The sequence below is a fragment of the Desmodus rotundus genome, chromosome 1 (assembly GCF_022682495.2).
Source record: "Desmodus rotundus isolate HL8 chromosome 1, HLdesRot8A.1, whole genome shotgun sequence".
Taxonomy (NCBI): Eukaryota; Metazoa; Chordata; class Mammalia; order Chiroptera; family Phyllostomidae; genus Desmodus; species Desmodus rotundus.
In genome coordinates, this window is record NC_071387.1 from 85894189 (window position 1) to 85912136 (window position 17948).

General features: G+C 38.2%; 1 protein-coding gene across 1 annotated transcript in view; it reads right to left on the reverse strand.

Annotated features, from left to right (window-relative positions):
* Nucleotides 1-17948, reverse strand: part of SPTLC1 (serine palmitoyltransferase long chain base subunit 1) — an 85502-nt gene that overhangs the window by 8702 nt on the left and 58852 nt on the right. Inside the window, exons 8-12 of the mRNA XM_053925702.2 lie at nt 12938-13027; nt 8831-8938; nt 6613-6708; nt 5781-5877; nt 4356-4410 (exon numbers count right to left, since the gene is read on the reverse strand). Of these exons, the coding sequence (XP_053781677.1) occupies nt 4356-4410; nt 5781-5877; nt 6613-6708; nt 8831-8938; nt 12938-13027 (446 nt within the window). The remainder of the gene's footprint in view (nt 1-4355; nt 4411-5780; nt 5878-6612; nt 6709-8830; nt 8939-12937; nt 13028-17948) is intronic.

Below are 17948 nucleotides of genomic sequence, written 5' to 3' on the forward strand. Positions count from 1 at the left end.
TGGCTGGTGTGGTTCAGTGGACTGAGCGCTGGCCTGCAAACCAAAGGGTCACTAGTTCAATTCCCAGGCAGGGCACATATCTGAGTTGTGGGCCGGGTCCCCAGTACGGGGCATGTGGGAGTCAGCCATACATTGATGTTTCAAACATAAGCTAACTGCATTTAATAGTGTAGAAAATTATATTGTAATCGAGTAGTTTAGTCAGAAATGCAAAGATGGCTTAACATCAGAAAATATACCAATGCAATTCAGCATGAAACCAATCTGTAATTTAAAAAAAGTCTCCCAATCTAGTAATCATTTGATAAAGGTCACCCACCCAAAACCTATCATATGATATTTTACACTTAAAAAAAAAAAGTATGTTATTTATTTATTTTTAGAGAGATGGGAAGAGAGGGAGGGAAACATTGATGTATGAGAGATACATCAACTGGTTGCCTCTCACACCTCCACAACCTGGCCTATAACCCAGGCACGTGCCCTGACTGGGAATCGAACCAACGACCCTTTGGTTCACAGGCCAGTGTTCAAACCACTGAGCCACACAGGCCAGGGCTGATGTTTTATACTTAATGAACACTTTTATATTGGGAATGAGAGAAGGATGTCTGGTATCACTGCCACCGTTCAATAGAGTATTAGAGACCAAGACCAATGTAATAAAAGAAGAAAAAGAACTACTAAAATGTTTAAGAATTAAGAAGAGAAAAGTATTATTACAGATTACACGATTTCTGTGTACTTCATTGTAACAGAATGAAACAAACTACTAGAATTAATAAGATCTTAAGACTGTTGAGTGTAAGATCAGTTTAGAGAAAACAATAACATTCTTATAAATCAGCAATGATTAGAAAATGTAAGAGAAAAAAACAACCCCATTCATAATAGCAACAGCATCTACAGGATATCTACAAATACCCTTAAAGGTCCCATAGAGATACAAGAGCTTAGGGAAAAATTTAAATTGCCCTGATGAGGAACAGGTTCAGGAGGAACCAGGAAGGGAGGGATTGGACACAGTTACATAACTGTTTTTGAAGCGTTTTGCTGTTAAGAGGAACAGAGAAATGGGATGCTGGCTGGAGGAATAAATGGACACAAAGGAAAATTCAAATACATGAATACAAATCCTTTCCACACTAATCAGAAAATTAAACGCAATTACAATTAAAATTCTAGTAATATTTTTGGTGAACTTGAACTTATTCCAAAACTTACACAGTGACTGGGCTCACTTTGGCAGCACATGTGCCCAAGGTTATACAGTGATAAAAACAGAGACAGTAATAAAAAGTCAGAGGAGTGAACAAATATCCAATGAAAGAGAAGAGAGCTAAAAACCACCATCAGGAATAAGAAGGAAACTGGTGTATGAGAGAGACCAACCAGTGAAGAAAGGATGCGGTGTCTGGATATTCAGAAACTGACAGTACTAGTATTAAAATAAACAAGATCTCCCTCTCTTAACCTCATTTATTTCTCCAGCCAGCATCCTATTTCCCTGTTCCTCTTAACAGCAAAAATTCTCAAAACAATTACGTAACTGTGTCCATTGCCTCCCTTCCTGGTTTCTCCTGAACCTGCTTCTATCAGGCTTTTTGCACCCACCGCTTCCCTGCAACTGCTCATCAAGTACAATAGCCTCCACGTTATGAAACCAAAGGAAACAAGCTCAGTGCTCTTATCTGATCTATTGGCAGCAGCACAGGACACATGGACCTACTTATATACGTTTGGCACTAGACTCTTCTGGTTTGCCTCTTCCTCTCTATCTCGTTGGCTGGTCTCTGACCTTTTCACATTGAAATGTTTGAAATACTATTTATATGCAATGGACCCCAAATTTATCTCTAGCTCAGTCTTCTCCCTTAAACTTCAAACTGTATGTCCAACTGCTACATTCTCCTGGGTGTCTGATGGCATTTCAAGCTTAACATATCCAACACTGAACTTCCCCAACAAACAAATTTCCCCAAACAGTTCTAACCATTTCACTTACTAGCAACTCTAGATAGTTACTCAGATCAAAACCCTTAAGATCAAGCTTGAGTCTTCTCTTTCTCACTCACCCTGAATATGAACTTTGGGCAGTACCACCTTCAAATTATATCTAAAACCCTCTGCTACTATGAAGGTTGAAGTCTTTCACAGGCAGCATTGCACAATATCCTCACTGGTCTCCCTGCTTCTGTACTTGACACCACATATATTATGTATTTTTTCACACAACGTAAGAGTGCTTTTGCTAAGAGGTAAGTTCAGTCATGTCATGCCACTCTTGCTCAGAACCAGGCCATGGCTTCCTACTTGAGCCAGGTTCTTGTCACGGCCTTCAAGGCATGCCCTGGCCTGTTCTTCCTTCTTGTCACACTGACATCCTTGATGTTTTGTTTCCTGTTCCCTTTAAATATCTAGATACCTGTGCGATGTGCTCCCACATTTGCCTGTGTGTTTGGTATGAGATGCTTGCACAGGCCTCTAAGAAGAGATGCTAAAAGTAAGCATCTGGTCGTGAGACCTGGAACACTACAGAGAAGGATACACTGGAGATACAAATTTGTGAGCTGCCGCATGCAGGTGCCATGATCTGAAGCTCCAGAGGTGGAAGAATGCAATTTTCCAAGAAGGTAACAGAGAAAAGGGCCATGGACTAAGCCCTGAAGAGGGGGGTGCTAAAAAAAAAAGGCTTTGAAGGAGACCAAGATGAAGCGATTCAGAAAGGCAGAAGAAAACCACAGTGTGGAGTAAGAGAATCCAAGGAAAGAGAGTGCTGCAAGGAGGACATTGATCAACTGTGCTGAAGGCTATAAAGTAAGTAAGACGAGCTCTGAAAACGGTCTGCTGGATTTAGCAACAAGGCTTTCACTGGTGACCTCCACAGGAACAGTCTGGGTAAAGTGCAAGAGTAGAGGAAGATTCAGGAGTTTCAAGTGTAAATGAGAAGTAAAGATGTGGAGAAAGCTCTAACAACTCTGGGGAAGATGAGCTACAAGAGAAGCAGAATACGAGCTAGTGCTAGAGGTAAAGGTAGGGTCAGGGAAAGGAATGTATAGGCAGAGTGTACTTGAATGCTAGTCACATGACTCAGGAAGGGGAAAGACCGATGACAAAGAAGAGGGATAGCAAAGGTACTTGGTCTTTAGAAAGAAGAGGTGTGATGGCTGGAGGAACATTTCTTTGGCTGTAACACAACACCAGACAGGTTCAGACACCCATTAAGTATACAGGTTTGTTAGGAAAAATGAAGGAGTTACCAAGTGACAGGATCAGGCATGGTTGTCAGCTAAACGCAGATGCAGTGAAACAGAGGGTTAAGGATATTGGAGAGATGAAAAGGCATGAAAGAGCTAGGAAAAGTGGAAGACTAGACTTACAAAATAAACACCCTAACACTGCCAGACAGAATGAAGGGTATCTGTTCCTGAATTTACAGTGACTCCAATGTGCTGGCTGTGTTGGTATTAATATTTCATCAACCAATGTAACTGGAACCAATATAAATAATATCTCTCCACCATAAATCATGCAAGAACTTTTGTTATTGTAAGGTAGACACACCCAGAACTTTAATTATTCCTGCCCCCACTTTATCGGGAACAGCTGTGATCTGCTCATTTTTACACTGTCCTTGTCTTTTAGAAAAGTTTCTTGTTTCCATATCTGGCAATAGAGATATGCCTTTCATTGCCCAAAAGGCATGTTTCACCTTAAAAAAGGCAAAAAGAAACACCCTGGGCAATGTGAGATATTTTCTATTAGAACAGAAATCTGCCTGAAAATCACATCAAACTCTATTTTTGTCTCAACTCTAGAAGAATATGTAAAGTACTCTTCTTGTGTTGTTAAAACAAATAAACCACTCATAAGGTTCTCTTCAATTTCACTTGTTTCTTTTTCTTATATTAACTTTAAAGCTTAGTAATTTTCTAAAAAGGAATGTGGATAGTATGAACACACTGTAATCTAATTACATAGCACATAGTTATATCCTTTTATCTGTACATATGTGGGGAGATTCTCCAATGTTTATGCTGGTTATTTCTGGTAGTAGCATGTTGAGCTGTTATTTTTATCTTGTATACTGCTATAGTACTTCATTAATGAACTTATATCATTTTTAGAAAAGCAATGATGATTTCTTAAAATAACGACACAATGGATACTCTGGTTTCACACACACACACAAATCTGAGTGAACTGAGTTTTTGATTTCTTAGTTGCAATCATCAAACTGACCCGAGCCTATCAAATGTACCCAGCACCAAAGAGACAACATTCAAAATTTTTCATTAATTGTTTAAATGTGGTGCAGGTGAACATTAAGTTGGTTGAAAACATATAAAACTTACCCTTGCAAAGCTTTATGAATTCGTTTGCACTTTTCCTTCAACACCGCAAAAATACCTGAGTGAAAAAAATAGAGTCGATAGTACAGTTAACCCTTGAACAATGCTAGGGTTAAGGGTGCTAACCCCCTCTCCACGCACACAGAACTTTTGTGCGTGGAGAATCCACGTATAACTTTTGACTTCTCAGAAACTTAAGTTGTCCCTTGGCCTTTGGTGGGAATACCAAAATCTGCAGATGCTCAAGTCACCTACACAAAATGACACAGATCAGTGAATTTCCAACCACAGATTGAAAACAGTATGTAAGTGGACCTGTGGAGTTCAAACCTGTGTTGTCCAAGGATCAACTACATATTTGGAAACGTTGATATTACTAATCTAAAAATATTTTTAAAGATCCAGTTCAATTTCATCAATTTAAAATGCTAAAAATTCCTTCCACATACTAATAGTACACCGATAGCTAGACACTCCTCTGGAAGCCCAAGCTTTCATCCCTAGCTTATACTGATACCTTTTCGCCGCACCTGCAGCAAAACTCTGGGATGACGTTTTCTGCAGCAAAACAATGACTGCTGTTCTTATCAAAATTCTATTAAATAACCTGGCTAAGAATAAAAGGGCATAACTATATTTTATTTCTGGACCCTAAACGACTTTGTAAAAAATAGAGACTGTATGTAATCAAGTAATGTTTCTGATTTTTTTCATATATATTTTCCCTTTCCTCCAGAAAAACTCAAGAACTAAATTGTCTGAGCAGGAGGTGGGAGGGCCAGGCCATCTGCTGCGCAGGCATTTGCATGCACTCACAGAGACACAGAGAAATACCCGTATTTCCTGATTCTCCGAGTTAAAACCAGAGTTGAAAATTTAGAAATTTAGATTTAAAATTCAGAGATATCAGGTAATGCCTGTTTTTCAAATTCTGTTCTATGCTTTGGTGAGGAGGCATGATCACAGCCAAAGCCACATTTGAAATTTAGTTGACTTTGCCATTTAAGTAAGCTTTAGTGGTTGGTAAACTACATACCAACTGATAATTCAAAGGCTGAAGGAAAAATTAGACAACAGTTATAAAACTATATAACAAAAATTAGTAGCACACTTCAAATAATTTCTCCAAAAAACCCCAAAGGACAATTGGCCCAGAGCTGACCCTTCCTCCTCTTGGTGTCTCTACCCACCAAGGGAACAAGCACTCCGGCTCTAGATGCGGGACCAGGAGAGAATGTCTATGCGCAATCCCTGACGCAGCAACAACTGCTTCACTGCTGTTCTCCCTATAAATGCCTGGTAATGAAATTCAGAGCTAGAGTTCTGTCTGATAAAGCATTTCCTTTAGCTAATTCCTCCAAAAATATATACCAGGAGAATGGCTCACATAACTTGCAAAGTCTGACTTCCTGGGTCTGAAGGTTATACCTGGATTCTCTTCCATGATGTTGAGGGCCTCGATTGCAGCAGCAGCTAAAAGGGGAGGCAACGAAGCTGAAAAGCAGTACCCCTGGCCAGAAAGTCTCTGAGAAGAAGCAAACAAGTTAAAAATGTATTTTTTTGGCTAAAAAGTCTAAAGGCAGCAAATTTCTGCCCTCACCTACCTAACAGTATATAAAAATAGTGAGGCAGCAAGATCCAGGCATGTAATACAAGACTTTTTTTTTAAAAAAAGGAGCTAGTTTTGTCCTGGCCAGGTGGCTCAGCTGGTTAGAGTGTCATCCCGTACACCAAAAGACTGTGAGCTCCATTCCTCGGAGGCAGGTTCCTTCCCTAGTCAGGGTGTGTATGGGAGACAACCGTTCAATGTTTTCACATCAATGTTTGTTTCTCTCTTTCTCCCTTCTGCTCTCCAAATCAATAAACATATCCTTGGGTGAGAATTAAAAAAAATTTTTTTAAAGGGAGATAATTTCTAAATGTAAGTATTTTGATTCTTTTAAATAAAAATTGGTGATTAGGCTCTGGCCAGGTAACTCAGTTCGTTACAGCATTGTCCTGATGCACCAAGCTTGTGTCTGACCCGTGCTCAGGGCGCACACAAGGAGCAACCAATGGATGCATAAATAAATGGAACAATAAATGGATATTTCTCTCTCTCTCTCTCTCTCCTTCTCTCTCTCTCAAATCAATCAATAAAAAAGTTTTTTTAAAAACTGTGTGATTGTGAATGAAATTTTGTTAATTTTAAGTTACATTTTGAGATGACAAAAGGAGCAATGAGTTTCGGCTGCCACTTTTGCTTTTAAAAACAACCTACCTGGTGGTCAATTACGAAAGACCTGCCACAGCAGAAACCCCCAATAGAAGCAAGTGAATTCTCCATGTTGGCACTGATAAGATCAATATCATCGATCTGTCAGAAAAGACAGAGGGTATCAATTATTCCTCAATTAAAAACAAAACAATGTCAAGTCTGGAGACTTACACTAAGCATATCAACATCCGGGTTCTATGAATTATTTACATGAAAACAGAGGATGACCCACACAAAACCTGTTGTTTAAAGGGCTGATGTTTCAAAGCCCATCTTTTTCCCATTTCATCATGCATTAACAATTTATACACAACAGGGAAGAGAGAGATAAGTTAAAAGAATATGAAACCCAAAGCTGTTTGATACTAAAAATATTCAGAGGTACAAAATAAAATCATTTCCTGGCTTTCCCCACAAAAGGTCATCGAGGTAAATAAAAACCAGAGTTTTAAGCACTTTGTTCCTACATTCCATTTAACTTTCACCTTTCCAAAAACTAAATCATACATGGTAATCGACTCTGTGACCAAAATGGATGAATTGTGCAGTGGATAAATCTCATGTTCATCCCATGGGCTTCTGAGTTCTACCTTCTCAACAACTTAAGTGTTCCCTGGATCCTCACCTTCTGCTCCAGCCCCCCAAATCAAGTTTGATTCTGGCTATACAGTGACCATTCAATAATTACTCACCAGTGGCCATGATAATGACTGGTCAGATCACCTCTGTTGGTTTTTTAGATGTTCCACAGATCTAACAAGAAAATCTATATACTCTCATTCTTTTTTAAAAAATCCTTTTATTATAAAAAAATTTAAACATACATAAAAGTAGAATAGAAGAAAGTACCCTATCACCCAGATTCATTTAGCAACTCATGGACAATCTCATTTCATGTATAGCCCCTACTACCCTCATTATTTCATTGGAGTAAATCTCAGACTTCATATGGTTTCATCTCTAAATATTTCAGTGTACATTTCTCAAAGATATGGACTCTTTCGAAAACATAATCATAAAACTATTATCACACCTAAAAAATGAAAAATTCCTTAACATCAAATATTCAGTGTTTAAGTATTTGTCTCATAAAGCTTTTTTTTAAACAGTATTTGTTTGACTAAGGATCCAAATACGGCCCATATAATCTGTACTCTTACTCAAACCCTGACATTAGATAGTGCTTTTTTTTCTTCTTTAAAATTTTCATTCCTTAAAAGTTTACTTGAATTAAGTTTCCATTTTATCTTTGATTCCTCAGTGCACATAACTGTCAAATGTTGGTTTGTCTTTGAGGAGCCTATATCAATCTAACTTCTCTAATCTAAGGTGATTTTATGTTTTATAGTTCAACTTGTTACCACATGTTGCAAAACTTTTACACACAAGACTTGGAGAAAAGCTTCCTTCAACTTGCCTATACACAGTGCGGGGGTGAAGACAGGTTCTACAATGGGCTAACTAGCTGCTCCTTGAAGCTCCAGGAGCACAAGCCACTAGGACTAGGGGCAGCTGGCGCTCACTTTCCTTTAGTAAAAGAAAACATGACAAACTGACTTTAGTTGTCTGAGACTTTGAAGGGCTTGGCTGAATCCATGCCAGTGGTGTTTCCAACAAATATATGTATGTTTATGTGTCAGAACTTTAAATATTAAAAGAACATCATTTCACTGCTATGAGAGATTTTCTTTTTTTTTTTTTAAAGATTTTGTTTATTTTTTTTAGAGAGAGGGGAAAGTAAGGAGAAACACAGGGAGAGAAACATCAATATGTGGTTACCTCTTGCTCACCCCCTACTGTGGGTCTGGCCTGCAACCCAGGCATGTGCCCTGACTGGGAATCGAACCAGCAACCCTTTGGCTCGCGGGCCCATGCTCAATCCACTGAGCTACACCAGCCAGGGCAGTACTTTCTAAAGGACCACTTAGGGAATTGTTACTGTTTCTAGAGAAGAGACACTAAAATCCAGGGTCCAATTCTACTGTGTAAACACAACACAAATTCTATGATAAGCCACTCTGAGTTGACAGTTCTGAGGGAAGATAGGCCTTCTGGTTTGGCTGACCCAGTATGGCCTCCCTGGGCTTATGAAGTGACAGACACCAGAGTGGCACGGCCCTGCACCTCCACGAGGGGCACTGTCTGTGCCCATGAACCTACACAGCAGGATGGAATAGCATACTCCCTATATGAGAGAATGTTCTAAAAAAGGAGAACTTACATTGATTCCAAAGTGTTCAGTGACTCCTCGGCCATGCTCCCCCAGTACTCCAAATGAAAGACTTTCTTCCAGAAAGATCCTGGCTTTATATTTGTATTTTAATTTAACCTATGTGTTAATAAAACATAACTTTACAAAATGTAACTTTACAACTCTAATGATTAGCGACAGCAAACAGAACACCCCGGTAAGAACAAAATTAACCTTAAATGAAAAGGACAAAACACCATGTCCAGTTGTTCCTCAGGATAGGTAGATTCTTACCTGTGGATCTGTCTACTTGCTGAAATTTATCTGTGACCCCTAAATCAATACTCAGGGCAAAAGGGCAGAGGAGTGAAAACTCTTGAGTTCCCTGATCTGCACATTCCAGCTGAGTTGAACAAGAGATTGCTTCAGCTCATACATTAAGCAAGTGTCCTTCTCACAGTCTATTTATTGCCACTTTTTTGCATTTTATAATTTTTGCTGGTGATCTTGTTTAAAATGATCTCAAGCATAGTGCCAAAGTGCTGCTGTCTGGTGTTCCTAAGCGTGAGAAGGCTGTGATGTGCCTCACAGAGAAAATGTGTGTAAGGTAAGCTTCATTCAGGCAGGAATTACAGCACTTTGGGCTGTGAGTTCGAAGTGAATGAATCAACAATATCAATTAAATAGGGTGTCTTTAAGAGAAACACATAAAAAATGAGGTCATGTACTGAATGACTGATGAAAATGTTATGACTGGAGGCTTGCAGAAAACTAACTCCAGGAGTAATAGTTCAAAATTCTGTAATTCAGTATTTGCAGTATGTTCATAAAACATAAATACCATGAGTAATGAAAACTGATGGTACTTTAGTAGCTCTAAAGTGTTCAACCTAACTCAATAATACATAGAGCACAATGCCAATTTTTGAAGTAAGTGGTAAGACATTATGAGTACAGACATGTAATGTATCTGTTAAATACTGGTCTGATCATACAAAAACTCCTGGGAAATGTGCATGCTCTTTCCTCAGTGGCACTGTGTTTTAATTTGGCCCTATGGCATTTTTTTTTAATGCAGAAAAAATGCATTTCACTGTGTGTTTTTCCCTTTACCTTGTCAGGTTTACAAGAAAGTCCTTTCCCATCAAAGATAGGTTCAGATGTATATTTATCTATATGTTTTTCTAAGTATTTCATGTAATTTATATTTTTGTTTATACACTGGGAATTGAACATACACGTGACCATATAGGTTTTGCCTCCTAATGTTTAATTACCCCATATGATATGCATGTGATCAATTTCACAACTGAATTAAAACACAGTGATTATCAAACCTTTAAATTTTATACATATGATACAAAAAGTTGACCTCACAAATATTCCCATGACTCATGTATCTTTTCTTGTGTCAGCACCTTAATCACTAAAGATTTAATTTTAAGATATTTTCCCGCTGAAACTGTAGAAATAATGCACAAAAAATTTCAGATGGTTTGATGTCTGGTATCACAAGTTTCAGGTAATTTATTTTTTAATCATCTAGATTTTATTGGCTAATCTTGCTAATCAGTATCAAATCTGGGAGGGGGTGGCGTGGTGGCACAGAACTTTTTGCTGGATTTTAATTAAAAATGAATAAACTCATTTAGGGAACATCATATCTTTCAACACTGACTCTTTTTCATCAATATGAATGAAATAGTTTCTAAAAATCAGGTTTTAGAATATATTTAATAATATTATGACAGAACTGGTACGTAAATAGACAGATCAATGAAAGAAAAGAGGAACCCCACAATCAAACCGTATTTTGTACCCTGTAAACCCTCCATACTCAACACTTCCATATACCTGATCTGTTCCTACACTTAAGGTGCTGTTTCATTGCTTGATGGTACCTTTGCCCAACGGTACTGCCCTACTGTCATATCCCTATAAAACGCTGTTCTACCATCTTTTGACCCACTACCTGCCCTCATTTTTCTATCAGTCTTTGACACTCATGAAAACAAGGAGAGAAAAATAAATACATCTCTTTCACTGATATTTAGGATGTATACATATTTTCTCAACACATAGTGAAAAACTTTAAAAATAAGATATAAAACCCTTATTTTAAATCCTTATTTGATTGATGGACTTATAGATTCAAATTTCAATGGTCAAATACAAGGGTGGTTGAAGAGGAAAAGCAACCAATGTAATATAACATATTAACAGAATGGCACAGCCACTGTGGAAAACAGTATGGCCTTCCTCAGTAAGTTAAACATAAAACTACCATATGATCTAGCAATTACACTGCTAGATATATACACAGAGAAACTGAAAACAGAGATTCAAATAAATATTCGTACACAAATGTTCATAGCAGCACCATTCACAATAGCCAAAAGGTGGAAACAACCCAAATATTCATCAGCACATGAACAAAATGTAGTCTTACCTTAACATTCAAAGGGAATAAAGTACTGACCCATGCTATAAGCTGGGAGAACTAGAAAAACTATGAGCTAAGTGAGTAAAGCCAGACGCAAAAGGTCATGCGTTGCAGTAGTCTCCCCTTAGCCTTAGTTCGCATTCTGTAGTTTCACTTACCCACAGTCAAATTTGGTCTCAGTATATTAACTGGAAAATCCCAGAAATAAACAACTCAGTAAGCAATTCAATTAGCTTTAAACGGTGTGCTCTTCTGAGTAGTGTGATATATAATAGCATGCTCTTCCCTCTGCCCTGCCTAGGACGTGACTCGTCCTTTCTTCAGCGCATCCACGCAGTCTACAAACACATAGTAGCCATGTCGGTTATCAGATGCACTGTTGAGGTATTGCAAGTGACTGTGTTCAAGTAACTGTTACTTTAGTTAGTAATGACCCCAAAGTGCAAGAGTGGCAATGTAGAATTTAGATAAGCCAAAGAGAAGCCTTTCAGTGCTTCCTTTAAATCAAAAGGTGAAAGTTCTTGAGTTGAGAAAAAAACAAAATTGTGCTGAGGTTGCTAAGATCTACAGCAAGAACGAATCTTCTATCTGTGAAACTGTGAAGGAAAAATAAATTTGTCCTAGTTCTGCAGTTGTACCTCAAACTACAGACATTCCAGTCACAGTGCATAAGTGCATTGTTAGGATGGAAAAGACATTAAATTTGTGAGTAGGAGACATGAAGAGAAGTGGCACTCCAGTTGATGGCAACATGTTGTACCAGAAAGCACTGAATGTATATGAAGACTTAAGCAAGGGACCCCCTGAAACAAGGGATCACAATCATGTAACTTTTATTAGAGTGTATTGCTATAAGGGTGCTACTATTAGTTACTGTTAATCTTTCACTGTACCTAACTTACAAATTAATTTTTATTTTATGTATGTATTTATAGGAAAAACAATGGTGTAATATAGAGTTTGATACTACCTGCAGTTTTGGGCATCCACTGGGGTCTTGGAATGTGTCTCCCATGGATAAGGAGGGACTACTGTATATGATACTTATTAGAATGATTCCATTTACAGAAATAACCTGAATAGGTAAATCCACATAGAGAGAAAGGACTAAGGGAGAGAGAAAATGGGGAGTGACTGCTTACTGGGTACAGGGATCTTCTCTGAAGTGATGAAAAGGTTTTAGAACTAGATAGTTGTACAGTACGGTGCATGTACTAAATGCCACTAAACTGTATAGTTTAAAATAGCTAATTTTATGTTATATAAATTTCACCTCAATTAAAAAAATTTCAAGTCATTGTTTCTAAAAAGAGTATGTTGCTTTTCTCTGTAAAAATCTAAGTTTCACAAATACATATTGTATAATTTTATATAAAATTCTACAAAAGCCAAACTATTGAAACAAAAAGTAGATCAATGGTGGCCTTGGGCCAGGTTTCGGGGTATTGACTACAAAGGGGCATGAAGGAACTTTCTCTCAATGAAGTTGGTTTTAAAAAGTTGAGTGTTGATTACTCTTTAAAGATCAGAGCAGACATTTAATGTTAATCTACTTCCCTGGTATGATGAGAATGTGCTTATGATACCTACTGTGTAAAGTAATGTAGACAATATACATTAAAAGTAGTTATAAACAAAAGGCAAACTGCCAAATAGTCTGAATACTAAAATAATAAATAATCATGGTTGCTTACCAACTCAGGGAGAGGACAAATAGTTCCAGTATTCATATACAACCCTTCGACTACAATGAAACGTCGAGTTACACGAGCCTTGCGAGGATTCTTTAAAAGAAAAACAAAAAAGGACATTTTAAATTTTAGTGACTCCAAATATAAAATCTGTTACAAGATTTATTCATCAAAATAAATAACTAGATAGTCTGGATGAATTTCAAGCCCAGGTTTGAGATTGTGCTATTATGAAAGAAAGAGTTGTACTTTCTCCTCTCAGACATGTTTTTTAGCTCATACATCAACTAGGAGACCTTACACACACACACACACACACACACACACACACACACACAGAGCTTAAGCATTCTGAGAAAATTACAATACAAACAAAACCCTCTGAACCCAGAGTGAGTGGGAAGGGGCCCATGGGACTTTCAGGGATGACAGAATGCTTGGGGCCATGATACCTGAGTTACGTGGTTCTAACCATTGGTCCAAACTGTATGGCTAGGATTTATGCATTTAGTGTAATTTATTGTACCTAAAATAAATCTTCGTCATTATCACTATCATCATCAAGATACAATGCTGAGTTAGGTGGAGGTTCAGATAATACAAGAATGGCAGAATGTTGATAACAAGCTAGAAGAGTACAGTGACTTCATTATACTATGTTTCCTTTGAATGTGCCTGGAATTTTTATAATAAAAAGTTTAAGAACAGACAAACCCTGCTTTATTTACTTCATTTACCCCCCCCCCAAAAAAAAGAAAAGAAAAGAAAAGAAAGATGAAACCTTTTTCCTTCCTTACTCCTGACTACGGGGCCAAGTAAAACTTGACAATGACTTCATCTGGTGATACTGGAAGTCAGTGGTATAGAGGGACTTTTTCAGACAACACACACCTTCCCCACACCCCAATGATTCCAAGTCCCACTGCTGAATGTGTAGATGCTTTGGGCATGCTGGGCTGTAAAAAACTGAGATCTGCACAGAGTTTATCACCACCTTCCTAAAGTTTCTTGCTTCTAACCTTCTGTCGGATAGACAACTAGAATCTCAAATATCAGAGCTATGCTTTAAGAGGTATTTTAAAACCCATGGCCAGAACACTCAGAAAGTTGTCTGTTTAAGCATGCAGAAGTATCCACGCCTGAGTGTGCTTGGTCATCTCCACTCTCCACACATACCAAAGGCCACGGGTCTGCTGGGGGTCTGAGCACATGGGGCATCCTGTCCCTCCCTGCCTTTTAAAAATGAAGTATTTTATTTAGGATTTTAAAATATTCAATGTAGAACTCTTCAGAAATGGAAAAGTACAAAAATAAATTAACAAATTAGCTTGTCACACCACACATGGATAACTTTTGTCTTTCTTGTAAAAAACATCTTTAAAAATTACTTTGTTCAAATCAGGATTTTACTGTAATAGTTTTAGGAACAGAATTTTAAAAACATTGTATTATGAGCATTTCCTTATTATTTAAAACATTTCAGGGGAGAAACAATATTCCACCTTGTGGGTTTACCACAAATTAATGATTTTCCCAATGTTGGATTTAGGTTGTTCCCCTCATTTTGCTTTTTTACATTGTACTGTAAATAAGTATCTTTCAATCTTTCACACTTTAAAAAGATATATTTTATTGATTATGCTATTACAGTTGTCCCATTTCCCCCCCTTCCCTCCACTCCATCCTGCACATCCCCTCCCACCCGCATTCCCCCCTTACAATTCATATCCATGGGTCATACATATAAGTTATTTGGCTTCTCCATTTCCTGTACTATTCTCACCCTCCCCGTCTATTTGCCACCTACCATTTATGCTACTTATTCTCTGTACCTTTTCCCCTATTCTCCCCACTCCCCTTCCCCGCTGATAACCCTCCATGTGATCTCCATTTCTGTGATTCTATTCCTGTCCTAGTTGCTTGTTTGTTTTTTTTTTTAGGTTCGGTTGTTAATAGCTGTGAGTTTGTCATTTTACTGTTCCTATTTTTGATCTTTTTCTTAGATAATTGCCTTTAACATTTCATATAATAAGGGCTTGGTCATGATGAACTCCTTTAACTTGGCCTTATCTGGGAAGCACTTTATCTGCTCTTCCATTTTAAAGGATAGCTTTGCTGGATAGTCATCCTGGATGTAGGTCCTTGCCTTTCATGACTTTGAATACTTCTTTCCATCCCCTTCTTGCTTGCAACGTTTTTTTTTTGAGAAATCAGCCGAGAGTCTTCTGGCAACTACTTTGTAGGTAACTGTCTCCTTTTTTCTTGCTTCTTTTATGATTCTCTCCTTATCTTTAATCTTGGCTAATGTAATTATGATGTGCCTTGGTGTGTGCTTCCTTGGATACAACTTCTTCGGGACTCTCTGAGCTTCCTGGACTTCCTGGAAATCTATTTCCTTTGTCAGACTGGGGAAGTTCTCCCTCATTATTTGTTCAAATAAGTTTTCAATTTCTTGCTGCTGTTCTTCTTCTGGCACCCCTATGATTCAGATACTGGAAAGTTTAAAGTCATCCCAAAGGTTCCTAGCCTCTGTTCATTTTTCTGAATTCTTGTTTCTTTATTCTGTTCTGGTTGAATATTTCTTTCCTCCTTCTGCTCCGAACCATTGATTTGAGTCCCAGTTTACATCTGTCACTGATGGTTCCCCGTACATTTTCCTTTATTTCACTTTTCATAGCCTTCATATTTTCCTCTAATTTGTGACCACATTCAACCAATTCTGTGAGCATCCAGATTACCAGTGTTTTGAACTCTGCATCTGATAGGCTCGCTATCTCTTTGTTACTTAGTTGTATTTTTTCTGGAGCTTTGATCTGTTCTTTAATTTGGGCCTTTTTTTTTTTTTGGTCTCAGCGGGCCTGTTACATAGTAAGGGGCGGAACCTTAGGTGTTCACCAGGGATGGGTAACCCACGTCGCTGTGCTGTGATGCTGTATGTGGGGGAGGGATCTGACAGGGAACAGTGCTGCTTGCTCAGCTCTCTGCTGCTTTTTGGTCACTTCTCTCACTACCTACAATCAAATTGGGCCCTTGTGGTGCTGATTCCTGGGTGGGTGGGTGTGTGTACATTCTAGGACCCTATGGGTCTCTCCAACGAACTCTCCTGTGAAGCTGGGAGTTTCTCCCACTGCCACCTCAACCCCCACAGGTGTTTCCAGTCAGAGGCTTTGAGGCTTTATTTCCCCTTACTGGCACCTGGGTTGTTATAACATCTCACTCGCTCCCCAGTTGTTCTTCCCAGTTTATCTGCACACGAATGTGGGACCGCCCAGACCACCAGCCACAGGCTCACCTGGTCCACCAGCTGCCACTTTGCTGAGAGTCCTCTCTACCCGGCTGCCTGTCTCCACCCCTCCTACTGGTCTGGATGAATGTTTCTTCAACTCCTTGGTCGTCAGACTTCCATACGGTTTGATTTTGTCAGTTCTGGTTGGTTTTTGTTTTTAAATTTGTTGTCCTTCCTTTGCTTGTGTGAGGAGGCAGTGTCTACCTGTGCCTCCATCTTGGCTGGAAGTCTAACACCACTTCTGAGTACCTTCTAAAGACAGCACCTCTAGATACAAGTCTGAAGGATATGGATATTTAAGAATACTGGAATATACTTGCCCACTTACACTCCAGAAAGGCTGTTTCAATTGAAACTCTTCCCAGAATTACAGGAGGGCCCTCTTTCTCATCACACATATCAGTGTTGACACTGATTAATACTATTAGTTCCCTCATTGTATAGGCAAAAACTCCTAATTTCTCTAATTGTTAGTGAAGCCATTCTATGTTTCAATTGCTCAGTTATTTTATTTCTTACTATAAAATGCAGTTTTATATCTACTGTCCTTTATTTTTAGAAGAATATGGGACAAGATAACCCCACAGGAAAAGGAATGAGAAACATCTTGAGAAATTAACAACAAAAAGTTGATCCAAACCTGGATTAAACTGCAACATTTTAATTCAGTTTCAAAGGAAAGATAAGTATATCTCAGTAGAAAATATTCAAAAATTTAACATTTATATTTATGTGAAAATAAAATGGAAAAAAATGTTTTTAAAATCCAAAACGTAGAGTTATTTAGAAAGCCTACTCTTATTGGGAAAGTGTATTATAAATTAATTAGTAAAAAACTAAAAACTGTAAAATGGAAATAAATTTCAAGATAATTTTATTTCTTGTTGTTATCCATAAAAAAAGTTCCATGAATAATAAATCTGGTAAAACACACAAGAAACTTGAATATCATGGTTTCCAAATCTGTACAGTACTAACTTGACAAAATAAACTCTACAGCGGACTGGCCATTGGTGACACTGCCCAAGGCAGTTTCCTGGTATCATTCTATTACTGTCAGTATAAAGGACATCTTTTTATAACATGTAGAAAAAAAGTCATCGATGGGACCGTTTCAATTTTAAGACCTTCCTAAACTGTTTAACTATAAACAGTGGCCTGTGGCACATGTAACATTAAATAGTGAGAGTCTATGCATATCCATCATAGATGAAAATTCATCACAGAATGCATACATTCATTAAGAGCTGCTTTTAGGCTGTCATCTAAACAAAGATAACAAAATCCTAAAGGAATAATGCAAATTATCTGGAAAAACAAAAATCAGCATAAAATTAAGGAACATACATTTTTATCAGTTCCCCTAGTAATGATGAACTGTACTGGAAAAGCCTGCTTCAAAGTATTGAGACAAAGGCTATGCTGAACAGCTTCCTAGTACAGTTGCCACACAATGGTTCCTGCAGAAGCACAGACTAGAATGACTTTTTTCGGCCATGTCATCACAAGAAAACAACTGATAATTCTAACAGATGCTCTCAACACATTTCCTCTGCTACACTCCAACTGAACATGGAGGACTGAGCGCCACTCCCCAATGGGAAGAAAAAGTGTAAGTGGCTGCAAGATGGCAGGAAACCAAGTCTGGGTGTTGCTTCTCACAGGTAGCTGCCACTCAAAACTGCAGCATGAAGGTGGGGTAGGGAGAAATAAGTGTCACTTTGTTCA